This window comes from Lepidochelys kempii, chromosome 13 (genome assembly GCF_965140285.1).
Source record: "Lepidochelys kempii isolate rLepKem1 chromosome 13, rLepKem1.hap1, whole genome shotgun sequence".
In the NCBI taxonomy this organism is placed as follows: domain Eukaryota; kingdom Metazoa; phylum Chordata; order Testudines; family Cheloniidae; genus Lepidochelys; species Lepidochelys kempii.
Genome location: NC_136392.1, coordinates 8,226,724 through 8,253,678, shown reverse-complemented (window position 1 = coordinate 8,253,678; position 26,955 = coordinate 8,226,724). Strand labels below are relative to the sequence as shown.

The window sequence follows — 26,955 nt, the reverse complement described above, 5'->3', positions numbered from 1 at the left end:
CGAGAGCAGGGGAACAACCTCTGTCACTTCTCAGGCTCTGAGGCTACTTCTTGGGATGCTTCCACACCTTCAAGCCAATGCACAGTCTTCAAAGACAGAAGGGGCACGGTCCAGAGTGAAGCAACTCAATTTCCCCACCCCGAGAATTGCTGTTCAAAGTAAAGCAACTAACTCTGCTAATTGCTCCTGTAGTGTCTCAAAAGGAAGCCAGTCAAAGACCTGAGTGTGGCACAAACTCCTGCTCAGTGCTGCTGTCCTTGCACACTCCAGGAGGGACTCAGGGAAATTCCAACCTTATGCACGGCAGAGTCCCTCCTTGCAATAATGGCCAAAATGAATATGCTTGTTCAGCATCGACTAGGTGGGAAGAGGAACCTGCTTGCCTGACACTGAAGGAAAACCTCTTTATGCCTCACACATTGGAAAACTTGTTCATGAACAGTTTCTCCAGGAGAAAATAAGACCCCAGTGATGCTGCCAAAGTCAGTGTGACCTGCTGAGTAAGTGCTGCTCATGCAAGCTGCAGCTTTGACTTATAGACCTGACCTTTCCAGGGATCTAGTACATTTTGCAGGAGAGCATATGTGCAGCTTCTCCCCTTTCCATCCTGTTCTCTCCCCCTTCTCTTTTTGACATGCATCCCACCCCATCATTCCTCCCTCTGCTCCCTTCCACAGCCAGCTTTCCTGCCACATGCATTGAACTGGAAAAGGGAAAACACTAGCTTCGTACAATGCAAACAACAGAACCGCCTATTATAGTCAACCTGTGCAGCGATTTAATCAATGCAGGCTGTATATGTGGGGAGAAGGGAGCCTGAGCACATTTAATTGTGCAACATGTGTTCTGCTTGTCACTTTCTTTTATCCTACAGCCAGAAACTCACAAATGGGATGTTTAACATGTATATCCCTGTTACCATCAGCTCGTCTTTGTAATTACCCCCTTGAAGTGCTTCTCCTTGTATGAAATGCCATGACATTGCGTCCTCTAAAGTCTCTGCTCCTTGTCCTGACTCCAGCACTCCACAGCAGCGCTGCATTTAAGGCCTTAATTCTCCTTTCGCAGACAGCAGCACAAGGGCCTGATCCAGCAAGGCGCAGCATCAGGCCGTAAACCGGTAGCGACTCAGTGTGGGAGTGACACCAGCATGGAATTGGTGTGCTGGAGACGAGAATCAGACCCAGAGGCACCAGCAGCGAGACTGTTTCTAACAACACCAGCTGTGCCAGCCCTGTGCCATCAAGGACAGGCATCACCAGCTCTTGTTTTCCAGTGAGGTTCTGCTCTCATCTGAGAGTGTGAAAAACACCGAGCTGTTTGTTCTGCAGGCCTTGTGTAAAACTAGTGGAAGCTCAGCTGTGTTGCTCAGGCTCCCATGGAGTTCACCTTTGCCATGATACATGGACCTCAGCTCTGTGCCCATTAATAATACTTAGAACTTCATAAGGATCTTCAAAGTGGTTTCCACATTGTTGGGAATTAGTCCCCCCCGAAGTCCCCCACGAGCTAACAAAATGTCTTTATCCCCATTTCATGGGCGGAGAGACCAAAGGAGAGCGGTTATGAGACTTGCCCAAGTTCATAGAATCATAGAATCAAAGACTATCAAGGTTGGAAGGGACCTCAGGAGGTCATCTAGTCCAACCCTCTGCTCAAAGCAGGACCAATCCCCAACATAGAACCATAGAATATCAGGGTTGGAAGGGACCTCAGGAGGGAGTCACTATCAGAGCTGGGGTTCAAACACTGGGTTCTCTGGCTCCCTGTCCAAGCCTCTTCCTGCAGTCCACACGGTCTGGGATATTACTGCCTGTTGTACTTTTCAGTTAGTTCTCCTCAAAGATGTTGTTGCCGCAAGCAGGGCTGTTGTGCTCCATTTCCTTTGTAATTTCTGCTGCATCAGCCGATGCTTGGGGAGCTTTGATTTTCCTTCTTCCTCTCACTGACTTCTTATATGCTGTTAATAGGAAGAGGACCACAGGCGTTAACCACATGGCAATGGACTGTTCAGACCACTATTAATGGGATATGGTCAACAATTTCTAGGCCCAAACTATCATTTGTTTAAACCAAAATGAGGCTTAGCAAACTACAGAGGAATAGAAACCGTTTTCAGTTTTGTTTTAAACATCCACAAATGCAGGTATTTTAATGAGATTTCAATATCCCTCATGGGCTTGCGAACCTGAAAAACAGCAGCAAGAGTGGATGGGAAGAAGAAAGAGAACTCGACTCTGAAACAAAAGTGCAACTAATCGAATGAGTTTTAGGGACGGATTTTTCAGGCAGCCTCAATCCAGTCTTGCACATCCACTTTTTGAGTGCGCCACCGATAGTGTGTACGTCTCTTTTGTATGTGCCAAGCCCCCATTGGCCTCAGACTGGCAGATCTGCAATTAATTATTTGGTGTATGAGAAATTGTTTGGTGTATGAAAAGCTGGGTTGTGTCCATTTTGGGGCAGATAATTCATTGCACATGCAAAAGTGAGGGGGCAGAGGCTGGAAGTCTCAGCAGTGTATTATATTTAATTGTTGACATAGTGCATGTGTACAGAAAGCTGCGAGATGCCTGCCCCTGCATTTGTGTGCAAAGCCTACTTGTTGTTTGCACAGACTGGGCAATTGTGTGCAAAGAGGCATTTGCACGTGCAAAGCTTTCCTTGGATGTGTGCACACAAATGTAGCCAGGTGTGTAAGTGTTCATTTTGAATAGGTACAAATGAGTCTTGGCTCTTGGTAAGTGTGGCCCTTATTTTCCATGGTGAGTCAGATGCTAAAAGGAATCAGTAAACGAGTGAAGAGAAAATTAGGGGCTGGATTTTCACAATCTGAATGTCCAAAATGTGCTCCGAACTTGTGTTCAGAGTTATCATGACGACATGTGAAAGTCAGCTATCTGCATGCACAAGTGGTCAATTCAGATGCAGCAGAGTGTAGAGCCAGTCACATTGCACCCTTCAAATGAAAATCTGGCACCGGATTTTACAAAAATTTTGCCAATGTGTTTGTATCACCTGGCTGTGCAATCTGAACCCCTGACAGCAAGGCTGGACAAAGCACTGCAAACAGCCTAGCACCAGCTGGTGTCTGGATGTATGCCAGGAAATGCTCAAATACAGCGAAGATGATTGTGTATCAATAATCCCTGACCGATAGCCCTCAGAGATCTTGTCTGTCTCCAAACTCTGTCCAACTTTGCCCAATCCCACGCTGCAGGATCAGGCCTTTTAAGATTCTCAGCAGCTCTGGCAGTGCCATTTCCACATCCGCCCTTGGTTTGACAAGCTTCCAAAGCTCGGCTCCGGTGGTTGTTTTTAAGAGGAGCTCCTTTATTGTTTGAGCAAGTTTTCATTTGCTGCCTCTGTAGGTATCTCAGGAAGGCCAGGGGGTGAGGTGAGAGGTGGCTGTTGCTTGTTATACAAGCCTCCTTTTAAGCTCGGGTGACAGCTCTCTATGCATTTTTCAATCGGTCAACGCCGGCCTTTCTTTTTTGACTGCACAAAGAGGGCTACTAGCAAGCCATTTATGATGGAGCAGTATTTACGGCTTGGCAGGCCTGCTGCTATAGACCTCCCCTTATTGATAATAATTTTCTGCTTACTCACCTGTAGGAAATACCGGTACAACACATTCCATTGTTAGCAAGGTGAGACCTCTACGGCCACGCTTAAAGATCAACAGCGGTTGTGTGAAAGCTTTCTCCGAATGTCAATAACGCTTTGTGGAGTATTTCGCCTAGTCTGACAATCAGCAGTTCTTAGTATTGGCTAAACAAACACTACAGTTTACACCTATTAGCTTAGGTGTTAAGACGTGCTCTCTCAGCCACTCCTATCCCAAGCTGGCTTGGCTAACCATTAGCAAGGGCTTCCCTGTTTGGAGATACACTAGTTACCAATGACAGGTTTCAGAGGAACAGCCGTGTTAGTCTGTATTCGCAAAAAGAAAAGGAGGACTTGTGGCACCTTAGAGACTAACCAATTTATTTGAGCATGAGCTTTCGTGAGCTACAGCTCACTTCATCGGAGGCACGAAAGCTTATGCTCAAATAAATGGGTTAGTCTCTAAGGTGCCACAAGTACTCCTTTTCTTTTTGCTAGTTACCAATGTACAGTGTAGCGTGTCTTATCATAAGGAACCAACTGTATCACCTTGGGCAAACATTTGTGTAGTGTGAAATTCACTTAGTGGGAAGCAAACAGGCCCACGGTGGGTCAAGGAATAGGGTTGCATGCCCCTTATGTATTGCTCTTAAAATGCTAATTAATCAAGTGTGGGTCATTGGAATAGTTGTATGGGGGCCTGATCCAAATCTCATGGAAGTTAAAGCACAGAACAAAGGAACAGGATGGACAATATTATCATGCCATTCTACAAATCAGGAGAACACCTGCATCTGGATACTGCGTGCAGTGCTGACATGGGTTCAGAGAAGGGCAATGAGAAGGATCAGAGGCCAGGAAAAACGCCTCCGAAGTAAGACTGAAAAGGTTGGGATTGTTACCTTAGAAGGGAGACGAGTAGGAGGTGACATGATAAAATTATATACAGGAATGAATGGTCTAGAAGGCAAAAGGCTGGGGTGGGGGGCGGATGTTGTTTGTTAAACAAGCCCCATTTCAAGCTTAGGTGACAGCCCAAGAAGGGAGAGCAGGAGCTTCTGTTCTCCCTGTCTCATAACGCAAGAACAAGGGGACATTCAATGAAATTGAAAGGTAGCAAAGTCAAAACTGATCAGTGCATAACTAGACTGTGGAACTCATTGCCACAGGATGTCGTTGAGGACAACATCTCATAAGAGTCAAAGAGGGATTGGCTGTTTATATGGACAAGAAGAATACCCAGCGTTATAATGGTTAATGCAAACAGCGAGTTTTGGAAAGGATAAAAATGTCGTGTTTCAGGGGCTAAGCCAATCTGTAACTACTAGGGATCAGGATGAGTCCTTCATGGGTGCTGATTATACCACATCTGACTGTTGTGGGGTTTTTGCACATTTCTCTGAAACATCTGGTGCTGGCCACAGTTGGACACAGGATATTGGACTAGATAGACCTCGGCTCTGATCCAGTCTGGCAATTCCTATATTCCTATGGAGCAGGCCCATACTGGCTAGTTGTAGCTAAACAACAGGGGACTTCTGATTGTCTGGCTCCATTGTATTTACTGACACTCAGCATTTGCAAACAATATCTCACCCCACTAACATTTCCATCACTCACAGTTCCAGACCTCCAGAGACTGGAGAGGTCTGTGCCACAAGTTTGTTTGCTGCTCATGACATTTAAGAATTTTCCAAGGGAAAAATCATACAGAAAAGGAAGAAAAATAAAATGTTTCCATTCCCAGATGCCCATTTTCTCCCTTGTACTATCACCAATTAAATGTTTTTTCAAAAAAATATTTTCTCATGCCCATTTGCAGCTTCTAAAACCCTGTCCATACTCTTATTTCCCACCCATCACCATGGTATCTGGTGTGGGAAGTCCTCTCTGTATTCACAGCACCAGGCAGCGGCAGTGCAAGATTTAACTCACTACACCTCTGCCTTGGCTTGGAAGGACCTCCTCTAGAGTGCAGAACCGCAGGAGCCCAGCAGGACTCCAAATCTTGTAAGCTTGGCAGGAACTTCACAGATCATGACCTTCCAGTTCCTCCAAGATCAATTACTCAAGCCTTCTCCTCTCACCACACCAGTATCCAAAACAGGGTCATGACCCTTGCTAATGTTGAGGGACATGGCTGCGATTCAGGTAGCAGGGAGATTCATATCAGTTAGCTTCAGACAATGCAAGCTGGGCTCTATTAGCAGGTCCTTCCGAGCAGGCCCTCTTTCTGCGTACCTTTTGTCCCTGGACCCTGCCCTCTTTTCCTTTTCTTTTGCAAGACCTCACCCTTGTCCTCTGTGCACAAATGTTCTCCTTCTGCATGTTCTTCTTGGTGGGTTTCATGTTCATAAGTGGCAGCCACCTAGACAAATCAGAAAACCGGTCAGTGTTTGGCCCACCGGACTCTTGATGACCCATCCTGTCGCTCTTGGATTCATTGCCATCCCCTACAGCACAGTGCTAACTTGCAATTGTTTGTGAATTTGATGCTCACAATGATCCCAGGACTTTGCCCTTCTCTAGTGTCACCCAAGGAGCTCAAAGCACTTTGCAAATATTAAACCCAAGATTGCCAAAGTGGATGATCAGCGTAATGTGCCAGAAAGGGGCCTGACTTTCAGCAAGTACTGAGCACTCACCCTTCAAAAACAGCCCCCTTTAATGTTTGCCAAGTTGAGCCCTCCCTGTAGGGTTGCTAACTTTCTAATTGCACAAAACCGAACACCCTAGCCCCGCCTCTTCCCCGAGGCCCTGCCCCCTGCTCACTACATTCCCCCTCCCTCGGTGGCTCGCTCTCCCCCACCCTCACTCACTTTCTCTGGGTTAGGGGGTTGGGGTGCAGGGGGGTGAGGGCTCCGTCTGGGGGTGCAGGCCCTGGGGTGGGTCTGGGGATGAGGTGTTTGGGGTCCAGTCTGGGGGATGGAGCAGATGGATTTGGAATGTGGGAGGGGGCTGCAGGTTGAGGCAGGGGTGTGGGGTGGGGGGGTATGGGCTCTGGGCTGGGGGTTCGGGCTCTCGGGTGGGGCTGGGGATGAGCGGTTCAGGGTGTGGGAGGGGGCTCTGGGCTGGGGCAGAGGGTTGGGGGGCAGGAGAGGGGTGAGGGCTCTGGCTGGGGGTGCAGGCTCTGGGTTGGGGCCAGGGATGAGGGGTTTGGGATGCAGGAGGGGGCTCTGGGTTTGGGGGGGGCTCAGGACTGGGGCAGGAGGTTGGGGATTGGGGTTTGGGTGCTGGCTTACCGCTGGTGGCTCCCGGTCAGTGGCACAGCAGGGGGCTAAGGCAGGCTTCCTGCTTCTCCTGACTCCATGCTGTGCCCTGGAAGCAACCAGCAGCAGGTCCGGCTCCTAAGCGGAGGCACCGCAGGCAGCTCTGTGCACTGCTCTTACCCGCAAGCTCCGCCCCCGCAGCTCCCATTGGCCGTGGTTCCTGGCCGATAGAAGTGTGGAGCCAGTGCTCGGGGTGGGGGAAGCATGCGGAGCCCCATGCCCCCCCCACCTAGGAGCCAGACCTGCTAGCTGTTTCTGGGGCGCAGCGCAGAGCCAGGACAGGCAGGGACTTACCTGCCTTAGCTCCACAGCACCGCCAACCGGACTTTTAACGGCCCGGACGGCGGTGCTGACCGGAGCTGCCAGGGTCCCTTTTTGTCCGGGTGTTCCGGTCACAAACTGGACACCTGGTCACCCTACCTCCCTGCTGTTGGTGTGTGGAGACCATTGCCTGCCATGCTGACCAATACTGTCTCATGGTTTCCTTGTGCTCCCCATCCATCTCTATCTATCTGTTGTCTCTTCTCTTATCCTTAGATGTTATGCTCTTTGGGGCAGACACTATCTTTTTGTTCTATGTTTGTACAGTGCCTAGCACAGTGGGGTCCTGGTCTGCGACTAGGGCAACTTGGCACTACAATATTATTATTATTTTAGTATTTATCTTGGCCTAACTGACTCATCCTTCAGCACCCCCCCACCTCCATTGGCACCTTCATCAGGCAGCCAAGTTTCCCATCTGGATGTTCTGTGCCTGTGCAATGAGTTGTAACTGCTGGTGCGACCATCCCACGGCAGGATTCAGGGGTCCTGCTAAACAGACCCACCTCTCTGCCAGGGAAACACCAGGTTGTGATAATGTGATATTCCCAGAAAAGTACAGCATCTTCCTCTTATCTTTGGACATGCCGTATTTCTTCATGAGGTCAATATGTTACCAGTGTTACCGAACTAGGCTAAAGGCAAGGGATACCCCTATGGTGCGAGAAAGCCTTTTGTCTCTATAAAGAGTCGTGCCGCATGTCTGGGATTTCCTCAGACAAAACCGGGCACAGGAAATGACATCAGGTATGGAATCTCCACCAGTTATTGATGGGCTGGGAACCAGGGAGTGAGGGGGGGATGGGACGGGAGAGAGATATCTGAGCATCTGATGGAGGACAAGCTGCCATCTCAGCAGGAGTATGACTTCCTTTTATCTTAATCGTGCAGCAAAAACTGCATGAGAAAGCAAAAGCAGAACTTTTCTGCAACCCAGAGACAGCACCTGAGCCCACTCCAGCCTTGGAAACCGTAGCATCTCTCTGCCTTACAGGAGTAGCCTGTGCTCTTCAAAGGGGCCCAGCTCCCACAAACTTTCACCACTGAAATTCACAGCTTTAAAGAGGAACCAGACTTGGACTGCTCTTGGGGGGAGGGATAGTTCAGTGGTTTGAGCATTGGCCTGCTAAACCCAGGGTTGTGAGTTCAATCCTTGATGGGGCCATTTAGGGATTTGGGGCAAAAATTGGGGATTGGTCCTGCTTTGAGCAGGGGGTTGGACTAGATGACCTCCCGAGGTCCCTTCCAATCCTGATATTCTATGATTCTTGGTGCATGTGTCAGTCAAAGGAAGCGAACCTCGCTGTCCGATGTGTCGGGCTCATCGGAATCCTGCTTCACAGACTCTGCATTGTCTTCCTCTAGGGAAACAGAAGGGGAAGGTTAACTGATCGGCTTTGGCAGTAACAACTCCTAGCCCCCTCACAGACATCACACAGAACCATAGTCACAGCTCCGGTCACTGAGACATCAAAACGAACGACATTTCAAAATGAAAAGGCAAGAAATGCTGGCACAACTCAGAGACCAGGGGCCAAGCTCACCAGTACTCTCCGGCTGCCCAGTGCCACACAGCAGCCGTAAATACTGGCCAGGAAAGCTGGATTTATGGCTGCCTTGCATTGCTGGAGTAGAACCAAGTAACTGGAGCGTACTGGTGAGTCTGGCCCAGAGCTGAGCTAAGCAAAAGTCTGACCCAGTTATAAACTGGGTTCTAAAGCAAAGTCACCACAGTGTACATGCTGCTGAGTTTTTAGCAGGAGGCCCAAGTCCCAAGTGTGTGTGGTTTGGTGGCATAGGGGGACTGATTTTCAGAATACCAATATAAAAGAAATGACTGTGGGGAACACAATTTACAGTAAACTTCCATCAGTTGCACCCTGCTGTATCTATGTAGCAATCCCTCACTGAAGTCAATGGCCATGTCTAGATTGGGAAGAGAAGTTGTGTGATTTTTAAATACAACCTATCTTCCTAGGCTAGACAGGGCCAATGAGAATTTTGCTTGTGTACGGACTGCAGGATCAGAGCCAGAATGAACCAGAGCAGATGTTCCAAATGGTTTCAAAACAATTCCTGCAATGGACAAACTGCAAAACTGGTTGCAATGAAATCTCCACTGTAGTGAGTCTGTTCTGTGAAAAAAAACAAAACTGACTTCACTGCAAAAGGATTCCATTGTATATTGGGCCAGATGTTACAAAATTCAGGCATGTAATTGCATACACCAAATGCACACCTAATGTATGCATACAATTACTGGGATTGCAGCTAACCACGACATGCAAATGACCAAATCTAGTTGTTTGGGAGCACAGTTACCCAATCGGCACTCACAATGGCAGATTTATGGAGGTATAAAGGTTACTCACTGAAATCCAGTAGGAGTTGGGCACCTAAACTGCCCTTGGTGCCTAACCCCTAACTTCTAAGGTACATCTCACTGCTCTTTGGAGGGGAGAGTGGCTGCTGGCAACAAAGGGCCACAATTTAATTAATTGTTAATTACATTGTTAATTAAAAGGTCAAAAGAGTGAAATGCCTGCAAGCTGCCTGGAAACTATTTAAAAACACCATAATAGAGGCTCAAACTAAATGTATTCCCCAAATAAAATAATAATAAAATAAAAAATAATAAATCATAATAATTAATAATAAAAAAAAACAGTTCACCTGGTCCATCCCCAGTGCCTACTAAAGTATTTCATATAAACAGGGTTCCCCCCCCACCATTTTTGTGATGAGTATAGTTGTAGCTGAAGGCTCTGTATTCCATTCCCAATGTTCCCCAAAGCATTCATTCCCCCATTTGATAAGCAGCTATTTATCTTCATTGCTGGTCCAGATCATAGACCCAGTTCTGGTAGCACAAAGACGCTGGAAAATTGAAAGCTCTAACACACTTCATGGGGGAATCCTTGAATGACTTTGAGCCACTGCATGGCTCCTATGCCACTTACCCTTCTGGCCCCTGGTATAGAGACATGCCTGTTGGAAAGGGAGCATAGCCAGGGCATCTGTGCATGCTGGGTGTGATTCCTGGCTGCAGGAACAGCCTTTGGGGGTCTGTTGATGACTGACACAAAGTACAGCAGTCCTGAGGCTTCTCTGTTTTATGTCATGGAGCTGCCGATATTCGACACCTTTGACAATCAGGCCACTTCCATTTAGGCACCTAGATATGAATTGAGGAGTCTCACGTTGAGACATGCAGGTCTGAAAATTGTAGACTTGAGGAGCGGTTTTCTAAGGCATAAATGGGAGTTAAGCATCCAACTCCGCTGAATGCCATGGGAGTTTGGTGCCCAGGTGACCTTTGTGCCTTTGAAAGTCTTCCTCTTGGAATTTACAATAAAAAATTTAAAACAATTGCCTCATATTGCATGCATGTCTAGGAAGCCCTGTCCATAGACTTTCCAGTGCTAAGGAGATCAGCACACCAGACTCAAAACACTGTCTGCTCCTGCCTTCTCAAATGTTGCTTTTCCTTGGGGCTTTTTACCTGTTTGAGCACCTGGTTCTCGCTTCTGTGCCCCAGGAGACACTCTCACCCTAATCTCTGAATCTGTTGCAGGATCATATGATGGTAGCTTGCCAGCGGGTTGTCCTTGTGGAGAAGGGACCTGTAACACATGGCAATAGCTGTATTAGTTACAAACCGATGGGAAGAACTGCCAATGCCTTTATTGCTAGACATGTTGCCTTCTCCTAAGGTGGTGAAAAAAACTGGTGCCCCACTCCAGCCTGGCAATGAGTATAACTGCAAAGATGCACATCTCCCCCTGGACAGCATCAGATAGGGGTTTCTGTGTATTTGTGGGACATTGCCACAGAACCTGATGTCCCCTACGCACAGATTCAGCAGGGATAGTGGCCGTCTCTCGATGCACCTTAATCCTAACCCGGAGGAATAAAACCCTGAGGCTTAGAGGGTAGTTACTTGCCATGGTCCATTCAGTCCTGGGTTTCCTCTGAGCCTGAGAGCAAGGATGCTGATCAGTGCTCATTGTGGTTGTCGTTTTGCAAGGTGAAAATCTGTCCACTAGGGACAGGACTGGCACCACCAACCTGTTTCACACACTCTGGGCCACAGTAAGAGCCATCAGGTCAGAACTTTCAGCAATGATGCTGATGCCCCTTTTAAACTGCGATCAGCCCAGCAAGCTGACTGCTGACCACAGCCTCCTTGCAGAGGAAAAACGGATGCCAATGCAAGATGTACTCACCAAAGGTGCCGCAAGGGCCTCTTGCTCTTTGGCACTGAACTGCTCGGTCTCATTGCCGATTTGCAGCGGTTTGGCCACAGGGAGCTGGCTGCAGGCTAGGTGGGAGCTCTCACGCTCTACTCTTGGCAGCATGCTGGAGCTCTGGCCTGTCTGAAGCGTGGGGCTTTCCGGACAGATTGGACTTGGACTGTCAGCCTCATGCTGTTTGGAGGATTTGTGCCAGCTGGCAGGTTTCAGGTTTTCATTCCTTCTGCCATAATCTGACAGGTCCAGAGGTGTGTCCAGGAGACATTCTCTTGCTGCCTCTGCCTCCTCCCTTTGCTCCACATTGTCCCTGTTTATCCAAACAACTTTCCCTTCTCCAGGTTTCTCCAGGCACGACCTCTCTTCTTTGCACCCCATGGTCGCACTCAGCTGCGGGGAAAGGGGCCTTTCCTCAGGAACAGCTGGAACTGGAGTTGCATTTTGGTCGCCTTCTGTCCTGGCCCTGAATCCCTGCTGATGCTCTTGTGCCAGGAGATACTGGAGCCTCTCTCTGTGCTTAAGAAATGGAAGCCTCCCCTCCAAATGCTGGTCCCGCACGTACACCACAGCTCCAGGGAGTTCTAAAATGGCGGCCTGATCTTCCCATTCCTCCTGCAGCCTCGTTCTGTCTTCAGCCTCTCTGGCCTGTAGCAAGTGGCTTGGCAAACTATTGTCCCTATCTGCAGAAGCGCTGTTACTCCTGAGTCCAAACTGGTGCAGAGAGAAATGTTTGTTAAGGAGGCAGAGCTGCTCCTGCCTGGTGGTCAGCTGTAGAGTTCCATAGGACGAAGTGGCTTTGTGGGAATCTGGTTTGTTTGTTCTTAAGCAACTAAATGAAACAAACAAAAATAGTCAAACACATCAAAGGCAAGTTTCCAGGTGGGTCACCTCACTATCACAGTGTCTGTTTTTAGCACCTGCTTTCCATGTGCTGCCACTGATTGGCCAAATACGCTGCTGATGTAAACTTGCATAGCTCTGTTGAAATCAATGGAGCTCTGGCAGTTTACACTAGCAGAAAATGATACGTTGGAGCAAAGTTTGCATGCCCACTTTTGCACACATACAATAGGTCACCCACATAGTGATTACATCCATGCAAAATCTGCATTTGGGTGTGCAAAGCAAGTAGCTGGGTGCACAACTACGCTGTCTGCATGTCTGCAAAAATGGGTGTGCGCCTACTGGCTGTAGATGGGCCAATCAGCTGTGCACTAAAGCTTGTGTGATGACCACCATCTTGTCTGCCACACCAAGGATTGAAATAGGGACCTCCAGAAACAAGTGGCTCCAGCTTGAGCTAAAAAGCCAGGTCTCTCTAGCTGGCTCAGAGCCTCTATGGACAAAGCATAGGGGGACCTCTAACACCAGGGGGTTACACAGACACAAGCAAGTGGAGCCTGAAAATGCAGTCCAGTTGAAGATAGAGCTCTAGGCTGCCAAGACCTGACAGTTTCACATTGCTGATAGAGTCTTTCCTCCTTCCTTCAACATACTCACTTGTAGAGTTTTACAGCCACATTTAAAGAAACCTGAGCAATGGGTGAGCTGTGCAAACTGTGTTCAGAAAACCCTGCCTATATAAATCGAGTCCCTGCTTGTGACCATTCCTCGGCATTTGGCGGTGCCTGGCTTCACAGAGAACGCATCCAAGCGAGGCGTTTGCTGGGGGGAACTTATAGTCTCTGAATGAGTCTGTAGGTCTCACTCAACCCTAATTGCCACTAAAGTTAATGGGAAGTGAGGCGCTCAGATGCTACTGTGATGAGCACCACAGAAAAGCCAGTTGGATTAGATAAGGAGCAGTGGGAATCTCTGCCCAGTGTTCATATCAAACATTTTTTTCTTTATGTGGAGATCTCTGCAATTCTCAGTGCTGGCCAATTGCAGAAGGTCAGAGATACTCTGACAGACTGTTTTCTAGGGGCCTGATTCTCCTCTCATTTGCCCTGCTGTAGATCAGGAGTAAACTCGTTAAGGTTGATGGAAGAACAACAACATAGCATAAGATCCAGGTTTTTGGTGTTTTCTGCCTGGGATAGTTGCAGAAAATAGTGGGAATCTCAAGAAAAAGTCTGTTCTTGTGAGATTTCCAGCCTGGTTTGCTGGAGTTATGAGGTTTGGAGGTCTTATCCAAGTCTAAGCTCCAAAATTTGTGAGGATTGGATCTTCCTGGTTCAAAGACCATGGTGGGGCTTATGTTCTGGCTGGAAGAACTGGCTTGTGATGGAGAGAGAGAAGCAAAAAGAAAACCCACCAGTAACACAATAGCTGCTTGATACAAAGCCCTGGAAGTCAATGAGAATTCTTCCATTGATTTCAGTGGGCTCTGGATCAGGCCCAAGGAGACTATGATGTTGGAGATATATCAGTACTGAGACGATGCTACTCACGCCTCACGGCTGGGGCTGCGCTCACGCTCCAGGAACAGTGAGGTTTTTCTTGCTGGTGGTGACGTTGCTCTCCTGGCAGAGATTTTTTCAGGGAGGCATGGTCTGGAGCCAGGTCTCACCAAAGCGATGGTTCCATGCAGCTGGTTAGCTATCCTCTGGGAAGTCTAAAGGCAGAGGAGAAAAGTTTGCATGTCCAGGGCTATTGGGCTTAAAGCTCAGCTTGGTCTAAAGGGCTCTCAGAAATGATCCCCAGGTGAAAGAAGCCTAGCTGACTAGAGAACAATGACAGCAGAAAACCCTGCTTAGTAGTGGTCTTTGTTAGTGAGGCTACATTTTGTCTTATACCCATTTACATTTAAGGGGCGATAAAAATGAGTTGCTAAGTTTCCAGTGAACAGCTGAATGCTTCTTCAATACGGTGTTGGCATTTTAAATAATAATCAGCCATGTATTTCCCCAAGAAGGCGCCAATCCAATGCAGCATCATATTTTTCAGCAAGTCCTAATTTATTCCTTATTTTCCAGCTACATTGATTTACAGAGTCATGTAACTTGTCTAAGGTTAAGCCAAGAGTCAGTGGCTTAGCCAAATCGGTCAGTTTCCCAGTCCTTTGGTCAAACTATTAGACCCTATTTGCATGAGTTTACAGAGTCCATTTGCTTCACTGGCTTATTTCCAGGGGAGGCTCCTATTCTGCGGCCAGTACAGAATAATCTTTCTGCTGTTGTAAAAAGGCTCTGAATAAGCCCTTACTCAACATTTTTGCCTACCCACTTTCCGATGACACCAGCCTCTACTGTTTATCTTCATTAACTACTCTCACAGCCCACCTGCAGCCTCACCAAAACCCCCTTCACTTGCTGTTTCATATTTATATGGAGTTCAGATCACTGGATCCAGTGCCAGTATTAAGCACGTGTGTGTCTGAGTTCCCACCATGAGACCCAGTGCTATGGCCCCTGAGCTATGGGGGCATGACGTCTGGCACTCCATCGCACTCTGGATCCCTCGGCTGAAATGCACTTTCAGTTTCAAAGGGGTGGAAAGTTAGGAAAGGTACAAGCTCAAAACAGACAGTAGCAGGGATTCCCCATCTCTCTGAAAATATCCCACAGGATAAGGCTGTATCCAAATGTGGGCCTGCGCAATACCCCTATGGTTCAGTCCTAAGAGATTTCTCCAACTACCTATTTAAAAAGGGAGTCAGTGTGATTTGAAGAGGAATGAATGCTGTCACAGCATAATGATCAACTGCTGCTAGGCAAGTTCTGAGGCTCCTAGGGAATATAAATGTGAAAGCAAAGCTGGGACGTTGACTTTATCAGCAGGAGACACAATAGGAGATTTGTTCTCTTTCCAGTTCTGCCAGTGATGACCTTGGCAAGTCACTTCACCCCACGTGCCTCCATTTCATTCCTTGTCCCATCCCTTTCACAGCTTATCCAGCATCAGGTCCCCACGGGAATGATGCCCGACTTGACGAGGACAGCCTGACAGTGCTAAATATCCGCAGGGAACTCTTACCATTTCCAGAGCATGTGCTTCTTGGAGAACAGCACTTGAAGACATCCTACTGCCCAGAGAACGTCTCTGTCCTGCAGACTTCTCTGAAAACAAAGGCAATAGCCAGTCATTGCGAAAGCTGTGCAGAGTTCTGTTGCGGCTGCTCTATGGTTTTTCCATCTGCACGTGGCGCTGTAATGCAGCAGCCTAAAAAGTCTGGTCAACCAGTCTGATAACCTGGATATCAATCAGCAGATCGCAGCTACAAAAAGCTGGCAGGGCACCAAGTGCTTCCTAAGGAAGATTTCTATCTCTTTGGAGCCAAATTTTCTGTCAGACTCAAGCCAGTCTCTGAATGTGTAGGCTCTTTTGCATGTGCAATTGACAATGGGGGCAGGGGAGGGGGAAGGAACCAAATGCAGGAACAGGTGCTTTGTGTGTGTAAATCAGTGGCTTGGTTTGTTGTGCAAAAGGCTGCCTGCACATTAATGGGAGTGTGCCCGGTACGGGGCGGGGAGTACAATCAGCGGTATGTGTAACAGTGGGCATGTGAATAGGGAGGCCAGTGCTGAAAAGGGAAGCCTTTTGTCTCTCTTTTGATTCCAGATGGAGCCCTAGGGGCTCTCTGCAAGGAGGCTGCCAGGAATAAAGGGAAAAGACTTGCACTTCCCACACATCATCTGTGATGGATGACACTGGATCACCTCAGGGGAATATTTTCCTCTAAAGCACTGCAGCTCATGTATTATTTCTATGCAATCCAGATATTATGCTCTAGATTGATGTCCATCCTGGGGTTTTGATGACTTCGGCTCTTGCTCCCATTTGATGTAATCAGAATCCTTTGCCAAAATAACTCACTGCTGCAGCCCAGTCATTGGTCCCTACACCCCCTATACTGGAGCCAGCAGTATATACCTTCTCCCAGCTGTTGGCCAGGCTGTTCATGATACCCTTCTTCTGCTTCTCTGCTAGTTGCTTTGTCTGTGCTGAGTTTCCGGCTTACTGGGGAGAGTAAAGCCAATGGTGAGTCCGGGATGGAGCTGCTTTCTCTGGGGAGGGCTCTTTGGTGCTTTGTTCTGTCACTGTTGTAGTGAAAAGGAAACAAATGAATGGAAAAAGAAATGAGATGGGAACCACAAGTTTAAAGGCTGCCCTGGTGTGAGCTCTGAGTGCCGGTGTTTCATCTTAACGGACTGTGCAACAACTCAGGAGCCCTGGGAAACAAGGTGATGGGGCTTCCTGAGCGCTCACGGAAACATCTTCTTCCGTTTCAGCTCATCACAACTGAATTGGACGCCAAGGTTTGCTCTGAACCAATACACCATCCTGGGCCACCCAGAGCGGAGGGCAAAATGGGCAGTTTGCCCCAGGCCGTCTGTTTGAGAGAGCTCCCGAAGTGATGGAGGAGTGGCCAGGCCAAATTTGAGTGAGAGTCATTGTGACTTGGCACACGGGGTTGTAGTGCCACTCGAGTTTGGCACCTGCCATCAACTTGCCCTCCACGGCCAGTCCCAGATTCCTCTGTCACCGCCATTAGCCTCATCATGCTGGGCTTGAGGAGACCTACCAGGTCAAGAGTCTGGTGGTAGGAGCAGGGTCAAGTGTTGGGGACACCACTCACAACAGTGCTGGAGCTCAGGGAGAGGTGGGACCAGGAGTGGCCACCGCCTGAACACAGGGCAGTCTCCCCATCCGCACAGGGAAGGCAGTGACCCCACACACCTGGGCTTTCTCTGTCCTTCCATCCCCTCTCCTCTTCTTCAACTCTTTCATATCAATGGCAATGTTTTTGGAAGGGTGTGGGGTGTGTGTGTCTCAGTTTCAGATTTTGCCCTAGGCACCCCAAAACCCCTGTGCAGCCCTGACACCTTCTCAAAGCAGAACTCAGTCGAAGCAGCTGAGTTTCCTCTTAGTCTGCTATGCAAAATTTCACAGGAAGCCATGACATTGGTGTGAATTCAATGCAGACTAACGACTGGCCCATATGCTCTCAAAGTTCTGTGACAAACTTGGTAACTCTGGCAGGGGTTTCAGTTTAGCCATATAAGGCCTCAATGCAGGGAGGTTTTGCAACAAACTTTTGCACAGCTCTAGTTCAGTAAGTCAAGCTAGTTCCAGGTCTAGAAACCTCTGCAGTCATTTGAGAGATGCTAGATATGAGAATTTGTGTTAAACTGAGGAAACGTTTGGGTTCCAAAGCAAGAATGTTTCTCTACTGATCTCTTTGTGATAATTTCTATGGACTTTAAACCCCTAAGGAATGAGCTGATTTGTATATGTTGGCTAACCTGACATGTTACTTGGGTTTCACCAAAGTGCTCTGCTAGGTTACTACTTATAGCAAACATCCTCTCCCCTCCTAATCCCTCTTGATTCTCTTTCTCACAGTTCATTTTCCCATGTGAAATGTGATCCATTCCCTGCAGATCCACGTTAATGGATCAGCATTCTGCCTTTGCCCAATGTCCCAATGGCTTTGCCAAGAGGTGTTAGATCTAGATCGGTATCTCTACAGATTTACTCAGTGCGTGAACGGTGATGAAGCTGGTGATAATAAAAACGAAGAGTTAAATCCTGCCCCCATTGAACTCAATGACAAAACTCCCATTTCACATCAGTGGGGCCAGGATTTCACCCCACATAATTAGTATGTTAGCAGAAGTGCACTTTGTGTAACGAGTGCCATTTAGTCCTCACGTCTCAGAGACAAGGGGTTCAGCATACACTTGCAGTCAGAGTAGGGGTTCTCTCTCCCATTCACTAGTGGGGCAATCGCTATTTAGTCAAAGAACCAGACTAAAGGGGAGCCAGGGTCAGGAAACTCCCTGAACTTTCCATGATCTCCCTCCCCATTTCACTCCATGACATCACCAGTGCCAAGCACCAATCCTGCCTGGTTCCAATGAGGCTGAAGATGAAGGGGCCTCTATTATATGCAGGTGGACTGATGGGTGAGGGAAGGAACCAGAAGCTCATACTAGGAAGTTGGAATAAAAACAATGATGAAGACTGTACAGGCTTCTCCACTTCTTTGGCCAGGAGGTTCTCATGCTGGGCTGGTTCAACTGTGACCAGGGGAGTGCCAGGGTCCCCGGGGAACCACCTGGCCAGCCCTACACCACCCAATGAATGAAACCCAGAACAGAGCTTACTCCAGGCTTTGTAGCCTCTTCAGTTCTTCCTTCAGGTTTTTATTTTCCTCCTTCAGCCTGTTCATTTCATTAGCTGCAGAGAGAGACAGTGAGTGCAGCAGGTTAGGGATCAGACATGGATTTAGCTGGGCAAGATGCTGGGAGATGAATGCTGCCCTGTGGAGACAGCCTTGGATGGGCAGGATTATGATGAGCATTTAAAAAACCCCAACGGATTCCAAATAGAGGTGCCAGCTTTACAACAAGGCACAGATCGGCCATGACTGCAGGGCAGTTGGTGAAATCGCTCCTGCCACCCGCCATCGAAATTTTAACCCCTCCAGAGATGAAATGCCAGGCTCTCTGCAGCTGAAGTGGCTCAGAAGGGCCAGTGCGCAAGTTCTCAGCATCCCTCCAACAAGGCCTCTTCAAAACGCTGTTTAAGGTCAAGCGCTTGCAGATTTTTTCCTCCCCATTAGAAATGTGCATAGCGAGCATTCCAGCACCCTGTGGCAAAGGTGGGAATTTCTACCTTAAATACCGAGCAAGATGAACTTCCCTGCTGTACTAGACCTGGCTGTTCATTGCCCTCCGTCTCTCCCTACTGGAGCATTACAAGAGACACAAACTAAAATGCTGGTGTCTGCCTTCAGGTACACATTATTATCCACGTTGATGTCACAGCTGGGAGTCATAACTCTTGAAGGCAGCATGCCCTCTGAGAATGGCCTTAGAGCATCCGTCAGCGAGTCTGGCTCTATAATGTCTCTCCTGCAAGCATCATCTTCAGGAGATGATCCTTCCAGGAACGGGCAGTAACTAGGAAATGCAGGTTGAACCCTATTAGTAAACAGCATCTCCTCTCCATCAGAGCACCTGATACCCCCCAGGAGCTGACCCTCATACTGATGGCACCCTTCGCTGTAAACTACAGGTACCTGCCTCTTTGCAATGGTAGTTAAGGCATGTGCTTGCTGTATAACGTGGGTATGAAAGTATGTGAAGTATGATAAGGAATTCCTCGGAGTTTACTCTGGGTGGGTCTTTGGGATGAAAACTTAAAACAGAGACCTGCTTTGTCTACCAGGACATTAAGAGCCAGATTTCCAAAGGAGTCTCAACTCCCTTTCCCTCTCCCAAAGAACTCTGGGATCTTTAGGGTGAAAAGTGCTTCTTCTGATTGCTACAAGCCAAGTGGCAATGAAGGGTAGAGGGGACAGACAGCTGCAGTGCAAAGGAGATATATGACCAACCAGTGCCTGGCTTTTACATGTCTGTGTGAAAGTGACACTTGAGGTACAGGGTGCGAGGAAGATCAAACTCATAATGAAGAAATAAACACACAGTTGCTGACACTGTTCTCTTTCTTCCAAAGGCAAAGCAAAACAAAATACCAAAATCCCTAGGGATAGTCAAAGACAGAGAGAAAAATACCCTTGGCTTGTGCAGTGCTCAGGTGCTGCCAAAGACTCAGGAGAAGATTAATCGTACGTGTTCCTTGATTTTCCTTTACCAGTGCAGAGCTGCTGCTGTATATTTCCTGTGTATTGTCCAGAGTGTTGCTTCTACCTTGCCAAATGGATCTTTTTATAAGTGGCTGACGTTGCCCGGCCCATATGCACATGCTGTAGCAAAGTCCTGTGTTGCAATCTCTCGGGTAAAATCTCTAGTGTTTATAGGAAATGTTGATTTTCCTAGGCCCATATGTTCAGATCTGCACCCCCCGACATGTGCCCATTGGACATGTGCCCCAGGATTGCACATATGATTGTGCCCGAATGATCAGCAGACACTTAAGGTCCAAAAGTGCAAAATGACAGCAGGGCAAAGCTGAAGGTCTATTTGGCCGCTATACTTACTGAGGATGAAGATGTGCTGGAGACTCTGGAAATGGGAGTTCTCATACTCATTCTGCTTCTTCTTGGCGAGCTCCTGGGCAACCATGCATCTGTCACAGAGACCTGCTCTCAACCTTAACAAAAAACCCCAGAGCCAAGAAGCTAAGTTATCCATACATGGCTATACAAGCAAATGAAACCAAACCTCACCTGCACTTGGGAGGCAGATCTACAGCATCAGGACAAGGTCGAAATCTGGCTTTCATTACACCATGACAGTGACATGCTGGGCAAAAATCCACTTCTACTTTAGTGAGCTTTTGGACACAGCGTGTAGAGATACACAATTCTTCCCTATGGCAATCAGGTGGAGATATGAATTTTCAAAGCTGATAGTAACACAAGTGAAAGAAGTTTCGATAAACTCCATGGCCCAGATTCTGCTCTTGGTTACATAGGATCATAGAAATATAGGGCTGAAAGGACCTCAAAAGATCATCTAGTCCATCCCCCTGTGCTGAGTCAGGAACAAGTAAACCTAGACCAACTCTGACAGGCGTTTGTCCAACCTGTTCTTATAAACCACCAGTGAGGGGGATTCCACAACCTCCCTTGGAAGCCTATTCCAGCACTTAACTACCCTTATAGTTAAAAAGTTTTCCCTAATATCTATCCTAAATCTCCCTTGCTATAGAGTAAGCCCATTACTTAGGAACATAAGAACAGCCATACTGGGTCAGAGCAATGGTCCATCTAGCCCAGTATCCTGTCTTCTGTCAGTGGCTGGTGCCAGATGCTTCAGAGGGAACAGAACAGGGAATTATCGAGTGATCCATCCCCTGTCACTCAGTCCCACCTCCTGGCAGTCAGAGGTTTAGGGACACTGATAGTATCGGGTTGCTTCCCTGACCATCTTGGCTAATAGCCTCCATGAACTTATTTAATTCTTTTGTGAACCCAGTTATACTTTTGGCCTTCACAACATTCCCTGGCAATGAGTTCTACAGGTTTACTGCGCATTGTATGAAGAAGTATTTCCTTATGTTTGTTTTAAATCTGCTGCCTATTAATTTCATTAGATGACCCTGGTTTGTGTTTTATATGAAGGGGTAAATAACACTTCCTTATTTACTTTTCCTACACCATTTATGATTTCATAGGCCTCTATCATATCCCTGTATCATATCCCTAGTCATCTCTTGTCTAACCTGAAGAGTCCCCGTCTTTTTAATCTCTCCTCATATGGAAATTGTTCTATACCCCTAGTCATTTTTGTTGCTCTTCTCTGTACTTTTGTCCAGTTCTAATATATCTTTTTTTGAGTGAGGCAACCAGAACTGCACGCAGTAGTCAAAGTGTGGGCATACCGCAGATTTATTAGCTATCTTCCAGTGATCTGGTACAGAGGCTGATTTAACCAATAGGCTACATACCACACATAGTTCTGCAATTTCATATTTGAGTTCCTTCAGAACTCTTCGGTGAATACCATCTGGTCATGGTGACTTATTACTTCTTGGCCTACCTTCAGCAGACATGGAGAACAATTGATCACTGTTGTCCTTATAACAGCCCTTAGCATATTTGAAGCCCCCCTTCAGTCAAGACTAAACATGCCCCCTTTTTTTAACCTTTCCCTATAAGTCAGGTTTTCTAAACCCTTTTATCATTTTTGTTGCTTTCCTCTAGATTCTCTCCAATTTGTCAGATGTGACACCCAAAGCTGGACAGCGTAGTCCAGCTGAGGTCTCACCAATGTCAAGAAGAGTGGGACAATTACCTCCTGTGTACTACACAAGGCACGCCTGTTAATCACATCACTGCAAATGCAACAACTCCCTTAATTTCAATGGATTTACTGCATTTACACTGGTGTAACTGAGAGCAGAGTCTGGCCCGATGGGTTCTCAATTTGCTAACACTAGTTAGTGAGAAAAAAAGGTTTCTGTGCTATATTCCACTCATTGCAAAGACACTGAAAAGCAAGCTCTGTGTAGGCATGTGTACTACTGGGCACAAAACAGCATTAGGTCTCCCAATCAATCAATCAATCAATCAATCAAACACCTCTTACCTGTTTTCTAACACTTTTACATTTTCTTTAAGGACCTTCTGCTGTTCCCTTAGCTGGTGGTTTTTAGCAAACAGCTCTTCAATTCTCTGTGCATCTCTAATTCAGGAGAGAGCATGGGACAAAACAAGAAGGTCATTGGATTTGCCCCAAGTATCTGCTGCTTTCTTCTCAATGTACTGTCAGCAGGCAGGATTTATACACTAGCCCAGTCATGCCACTCACACTATTTCTATTACTAAACTACTATTGCTTTGTGTAGCAGTAAGTGCATTGGATGGATGGGGATATAAATATATTAAATGCTGGCACCAGAGCAATTTGGTGGAAGGTTAACAATTCCCATTAGATAAACAGGATGGAACACAAAAGGGTACAGACTCCTCTGAGCTCAAAAATGGATGAACCAGAAGGGCACTGATGACAGACTCTTAACAACAGGGGATGGCAACTGATTCAAAGCCCAGGGATACATGATGAAAACTTCAATAGGATAGAGGTCTTGGATACCACTGCTTTGTCAGTCACTTCCATATATTTAGGCTTGGAAGGAATAGATTTTTATTGGTGAATGTTGATAAATGTCAATTTCACTGTACACACAAACCAATGAAAAAATATTTCCATTGACAATAATCAAAATTTACAGATAGGCAAGGTAAAAAAATGCCTCTTGAGAATATATTATAATTTTATTTAAGACTATTGACGTTGTATATTTTGGCATGTGATGTTGACAATTTGTGTTTTTTGAATATCATCTACGGTCATAAAATCATTATTTCCTGACACTCCCCTCATAATTTCCTGCAATTGTGAAAATTTAAATTGGTACAAATCAGAAAAAAATGCTTAAAACCATAATTCTTCACAACTTTAAAATTTAAATTGATAAAAATAAAAGAAATGCTTAAAGTAAACCTTGATATTATCCATCAAAATTATTTAAAAAAATTGAATACAGCCCAGCCTATATATATTGCATTACAACACCACCAACCCCGTACCCCCAACCCAAACCTATACGTGCACCTTAAGGTTACAAAGTCATACACTCAAAAGTTAGGAAATGTCAGACTTGGGGGAGGGTGGGAGAAGAATATCTCTGGCTTAATCTGATTGAATGTGTTGCAAAGAGTATTTAAACTCTTATGCCACACCAGGGTAGGAGGCTCAGAAGAGGACCTTTATGTGCCCCACAGTATCCTCAAAGTCTTGATCAATTCTGAGTGGACAGCTTGGTAAGTCTGAACTGCCCCTGCTAGGTGGGTGATTCAAGACCTTTCCAGGGTAAGGACACTGCTGATTGCTTTATGGATTAAATTAAAAGAAGATAGTGAGTTTGCTTTCGGGCTTGCCTTCTTGTTTCAGTTTGTGGGTTTTTAACAGATGTTAAGGGTGCCAACAGCCTAGGGCAGATGCCTTCAATGTTATGAGTAAATAGTGCAGCCCTTCCCCATCCCTCCAACAGAACTTTACCACCACAGCCTGGAGTAGAGAACCAAACTTGCTTTACTCACCGACACTTCTCTGTTGTCAGCTCTGTTAGCTTTGTTTGCAGTCCTGGAATAATTAATGAAGGCTCAGGAGATGGGTATTTATTGCAAATTACGTGACAGTTCAGAAACAGAATGTACTATCATAACTTTTAGCAGACCATGGCAACTTAAAAGGAAACTGTTAGTTTAAAAATCTCATTTCTGAAAAACAAGGTTCCCTGCCCATGTTGTTAGTTTATTTCCTTTTCACCATTTACTATTTTTGCATTCCCCTCTGCTGGGACGATGAAAACAGTCTAGTAAGTTTTACTTTTATTTCTAGTTAGTTACAAAACCTAATTCTCACTAGAGCTGGGCAAAATATTTTCAGTGCAGAGTAAAAAAAAAAAATTGCATTTTTCAGGTCACTGAATTCTGGGTTGAATTTGGCAAATAGTTTTGGCCAAAAAAATTGTTTACGAACAAAACAAAACATTTAGATGTTTCCTTTAGAAATTTAGCTATATTTATGTATTAAAATAAAACAAAACAGGGCAATAAACACTCCAAAATGAAACCAAATGAAAATCGGAAAAAAATCATTTTGTTTCATTTTCTTTTTTCCTTTTTTTGTTTCATTTTGGATGCTTTTCACTCTGAACCGATTTTTTTGTTTGGCTGCTGAACCAAAAAATCAGCGGTTCACCCAGCTCTAGTTCTCATGCTAGAACAATTCTGCACGCTTTGGTTGCAAACCATGTTGGCAATATTTATAGCCCAACTAGTATTCTTTCCCTCAATTGATTTGCAGACAATTATACAATATCTAAATTTGGGGTCTGAGTTGCTTAAGAGTATCCTTTAAAACAGTGGTTCTCAACCAAGGGTACATGTACCCCTGGAGGTACGCAGACGTCTGTCAGATGTACATCAACTTATATAGATATTTGCCTAGTTTTTTACAACAGGCTACATAAATAGCACTAGTGAAGTCAGTACAAACGAAAATTTAGTACAGACAACTTGTTTATAGTGCTCCATATACTGTACGCTGAAATGTAAGTACAATATTTATATTCCAATTGCTTTATTTTATAATTATATGGTAAAAATGAGAAGTAAGCAATTTTTCAGTAATAGCATGCTGTAAAACTTTTGTATTTTTATGTCTGATTTTGTAAGCAAGGAGTTTTTAAGTGAGGTGAAACTTAGAGGTATGCAAGACAAATCAGACTCCTGAAAGGGGAACAGTAGTCTGGAGAGGTTGAGAGGTTTAAAACATCACAGGGTGTAGAATTACAGAGGGTGAGACTGTATTTATAACCCAGGATAGTGTAAAATATAACACATAGGTTGACAACCTTCGGCATGTGGCCCATCAGCTTTCCGCAGCTCCCATTGGCCAGGAATGGCGAACTGTGGCTACTGGGAGCTCCAGGGGGCTGTGCCTGCGGACAGTCAAAGTAAACAAAATGTCTCGCGGCCCGCCAGCAGATTACCCTGATGGGCCACGTGCCGAAGATTGCAGAACCCTGATATAACAGTTTTATCCAGAAAGTTGATGCTGGAAATGCTTTATACCAGGAGAATGGGAAGTAGTAGTATGCATTTTCTTTCCTTAGTGGCCTGGCTTCTAATAATGTACAAGTTGTTAATGCTTTAAAGAAACAAACTATCCATCCTCACTCTAAATTTTACTGTAACAAAGACTTCTCACCCCTGCTAATTCTGAGCTATCTTCAGGATGGATTTTTGCTTCTTTCCTCTTCCTCTTTGATCATTTACTATTCAAATGAGTGTCCAATGACTGCCTCACCTGAAGTCAGATATCAGTGTCCTAATAGGTAAATTACTTCCCATTTACACTCGCCTGCCAACTCCTTATTTATTACCCTTATTATTATTGTTATCCTAGACCAGTTTGGTGGCCCAGCTGATAACATCTAGTGCTTCCAACATAGGACATTCAGACAACACAGACCACAAAGCAGGAGGGGGATAGGAGTAGGATCCTCAGTGCTGTGTTTTGCTTGGGTGGGAGTATTTTAGGAAAGATTCATTCTGCACTGCTTTGAGCACCCCCCTTTCACCTCCCAAATGGCTGGTGAGGGAAGTATAATTGCATCATACCATGTTGAAAGGACTCCAGCGGACAGGGAAATCAGACAGCATAAAAATAACAGTCGCCATGAGTTTCTTTTTGTGGTATGAAGTGTTGCTGATTTCCACACTAAACCTTATGTTCTGTGAGGCTCCCAGGGCTCCATCTGGTACCCTTGTCATCCAGGCTATTTAGTAGTGCTTAGATATTGGCATCAAACCCCCAAGGTGCTCAGATTTGCATCCGGAAACATCGAAACCCTAGAGCTTCCTGAAGACCAAGTGGCATGGCACCCACACCACCAGCCTCTTCGTTTTCTAGAGGCCCATGATCTGATCCTGCCTCTGTGCCTCCCACTGACCCCGAGAAATGACACTTCAGCTGAGCTGCGGGTTCCTTTCCCAGGCTCTCTAATTGGCAGACACACCTCCCCAGCTCAGGTTAATTGGAGCTAAACAGAAGGGTTTTCACTCTTAGCTTTAAAAAAGAAATTGACTTTTGCCTCTCTACAGCAATGATCCCGAGTTTCTTCTTACCTAGGACCTCTTTCTCATGGATTTCCTTGACCTTATTCAAGAAGTCTGCAAAACTTTCTGTGGCCATGATCAGGGTCTTCCCACATGCCTTGGGGGTATGTCAATCTTCTGCTTCCCATTCAAAGTTGTTGGTTTTCTTATTGTTCAGTTCTTAGCCCAAAACAAAAACCACACAATAAGATAATTAGTAGCGTCCCATCAATATCTTATGTTTCATGTTTTTGCCAAGGTTTAAAAACATGACAAGCATCTAAGCTATCCAAATGGAGAAAGCAAACTCGTTTGCTCAACCATTAAAAAAAATAGCAAGTACATTCAGAGTCAGATTTTCAAAGCCTGGGTTCTCTTTTTGTGCCCACAGTTAGTTCGGGGGTACAAATAATGGCAGGCACAAATTTTGCACCACAACTTGCACTCGCAGATACTCTAGAGGACATTAAAATGTCCCCGTACC

The 26,955-nt window shown here is 46.1% G+C and overlaps 1 protein-coding gene across 1 annotated transcript; it reads right to left on the bottom strand.

Annotated features, from left to right (window-relative positions):
* Positions 1–1,829: 1,829 nt before the first annotated feature.
* Positions 1,830–26,568, bottom strand: RBBP8NL (RBBP8 N-terminal like). Its single transcript, XM_073310120.2, has 13 exons — positions 26,502–26,568; positions 23,907–23,949; positions 22,390–22,485; positions 20,337–20,449; positions 18,499–18,571; positions 16,262–16,428; positions 15,365–15,447; positions 13,840–14,003; positions 11,423–12,275; positions 10,699–10,819; positions 8,496–8,557; positions 5,848–5,974; positions 1,830–1,960 (listed from the first exon to the last, which is right to left on the bottom strand). Exons 1-13 carry the CDS (start codon positions 26,566–26,568, stop codon positions 1,830–1,832), a joined length of 2,100 nt encoding a protein of 699 aa, XP_073166221.1.
* Between the last annotated feature and the right edge of the window lie 387 nt (positions 26,569–26,955).

Excerpts from the sequence above, each read along its gene's own strand:
- RBBP8NL (XM_073310120.2), bottom strand. The coding sequence starts at position 26,568 with ATGGCCACAGAAAGTTTTGCAGACTTCTTGAATAAGGTCAAGGAAATC. Across the intron at positions 14,004-15,364 it reads AAGCACATGCTCTGGAAATG|ACTTCCCAGAGGATAGCTAA; the intron begins GTAAGAGTTCCC and ends CTCTGCCTTTAG. Across the intron at positions 10,820-11,422 it reads AGGCCCTTGCGGCACCTTTG|GTCCCTTCTCCACAAGGACA; the intron begins GTGAGTACATCT and ends CATGTGTTACAG.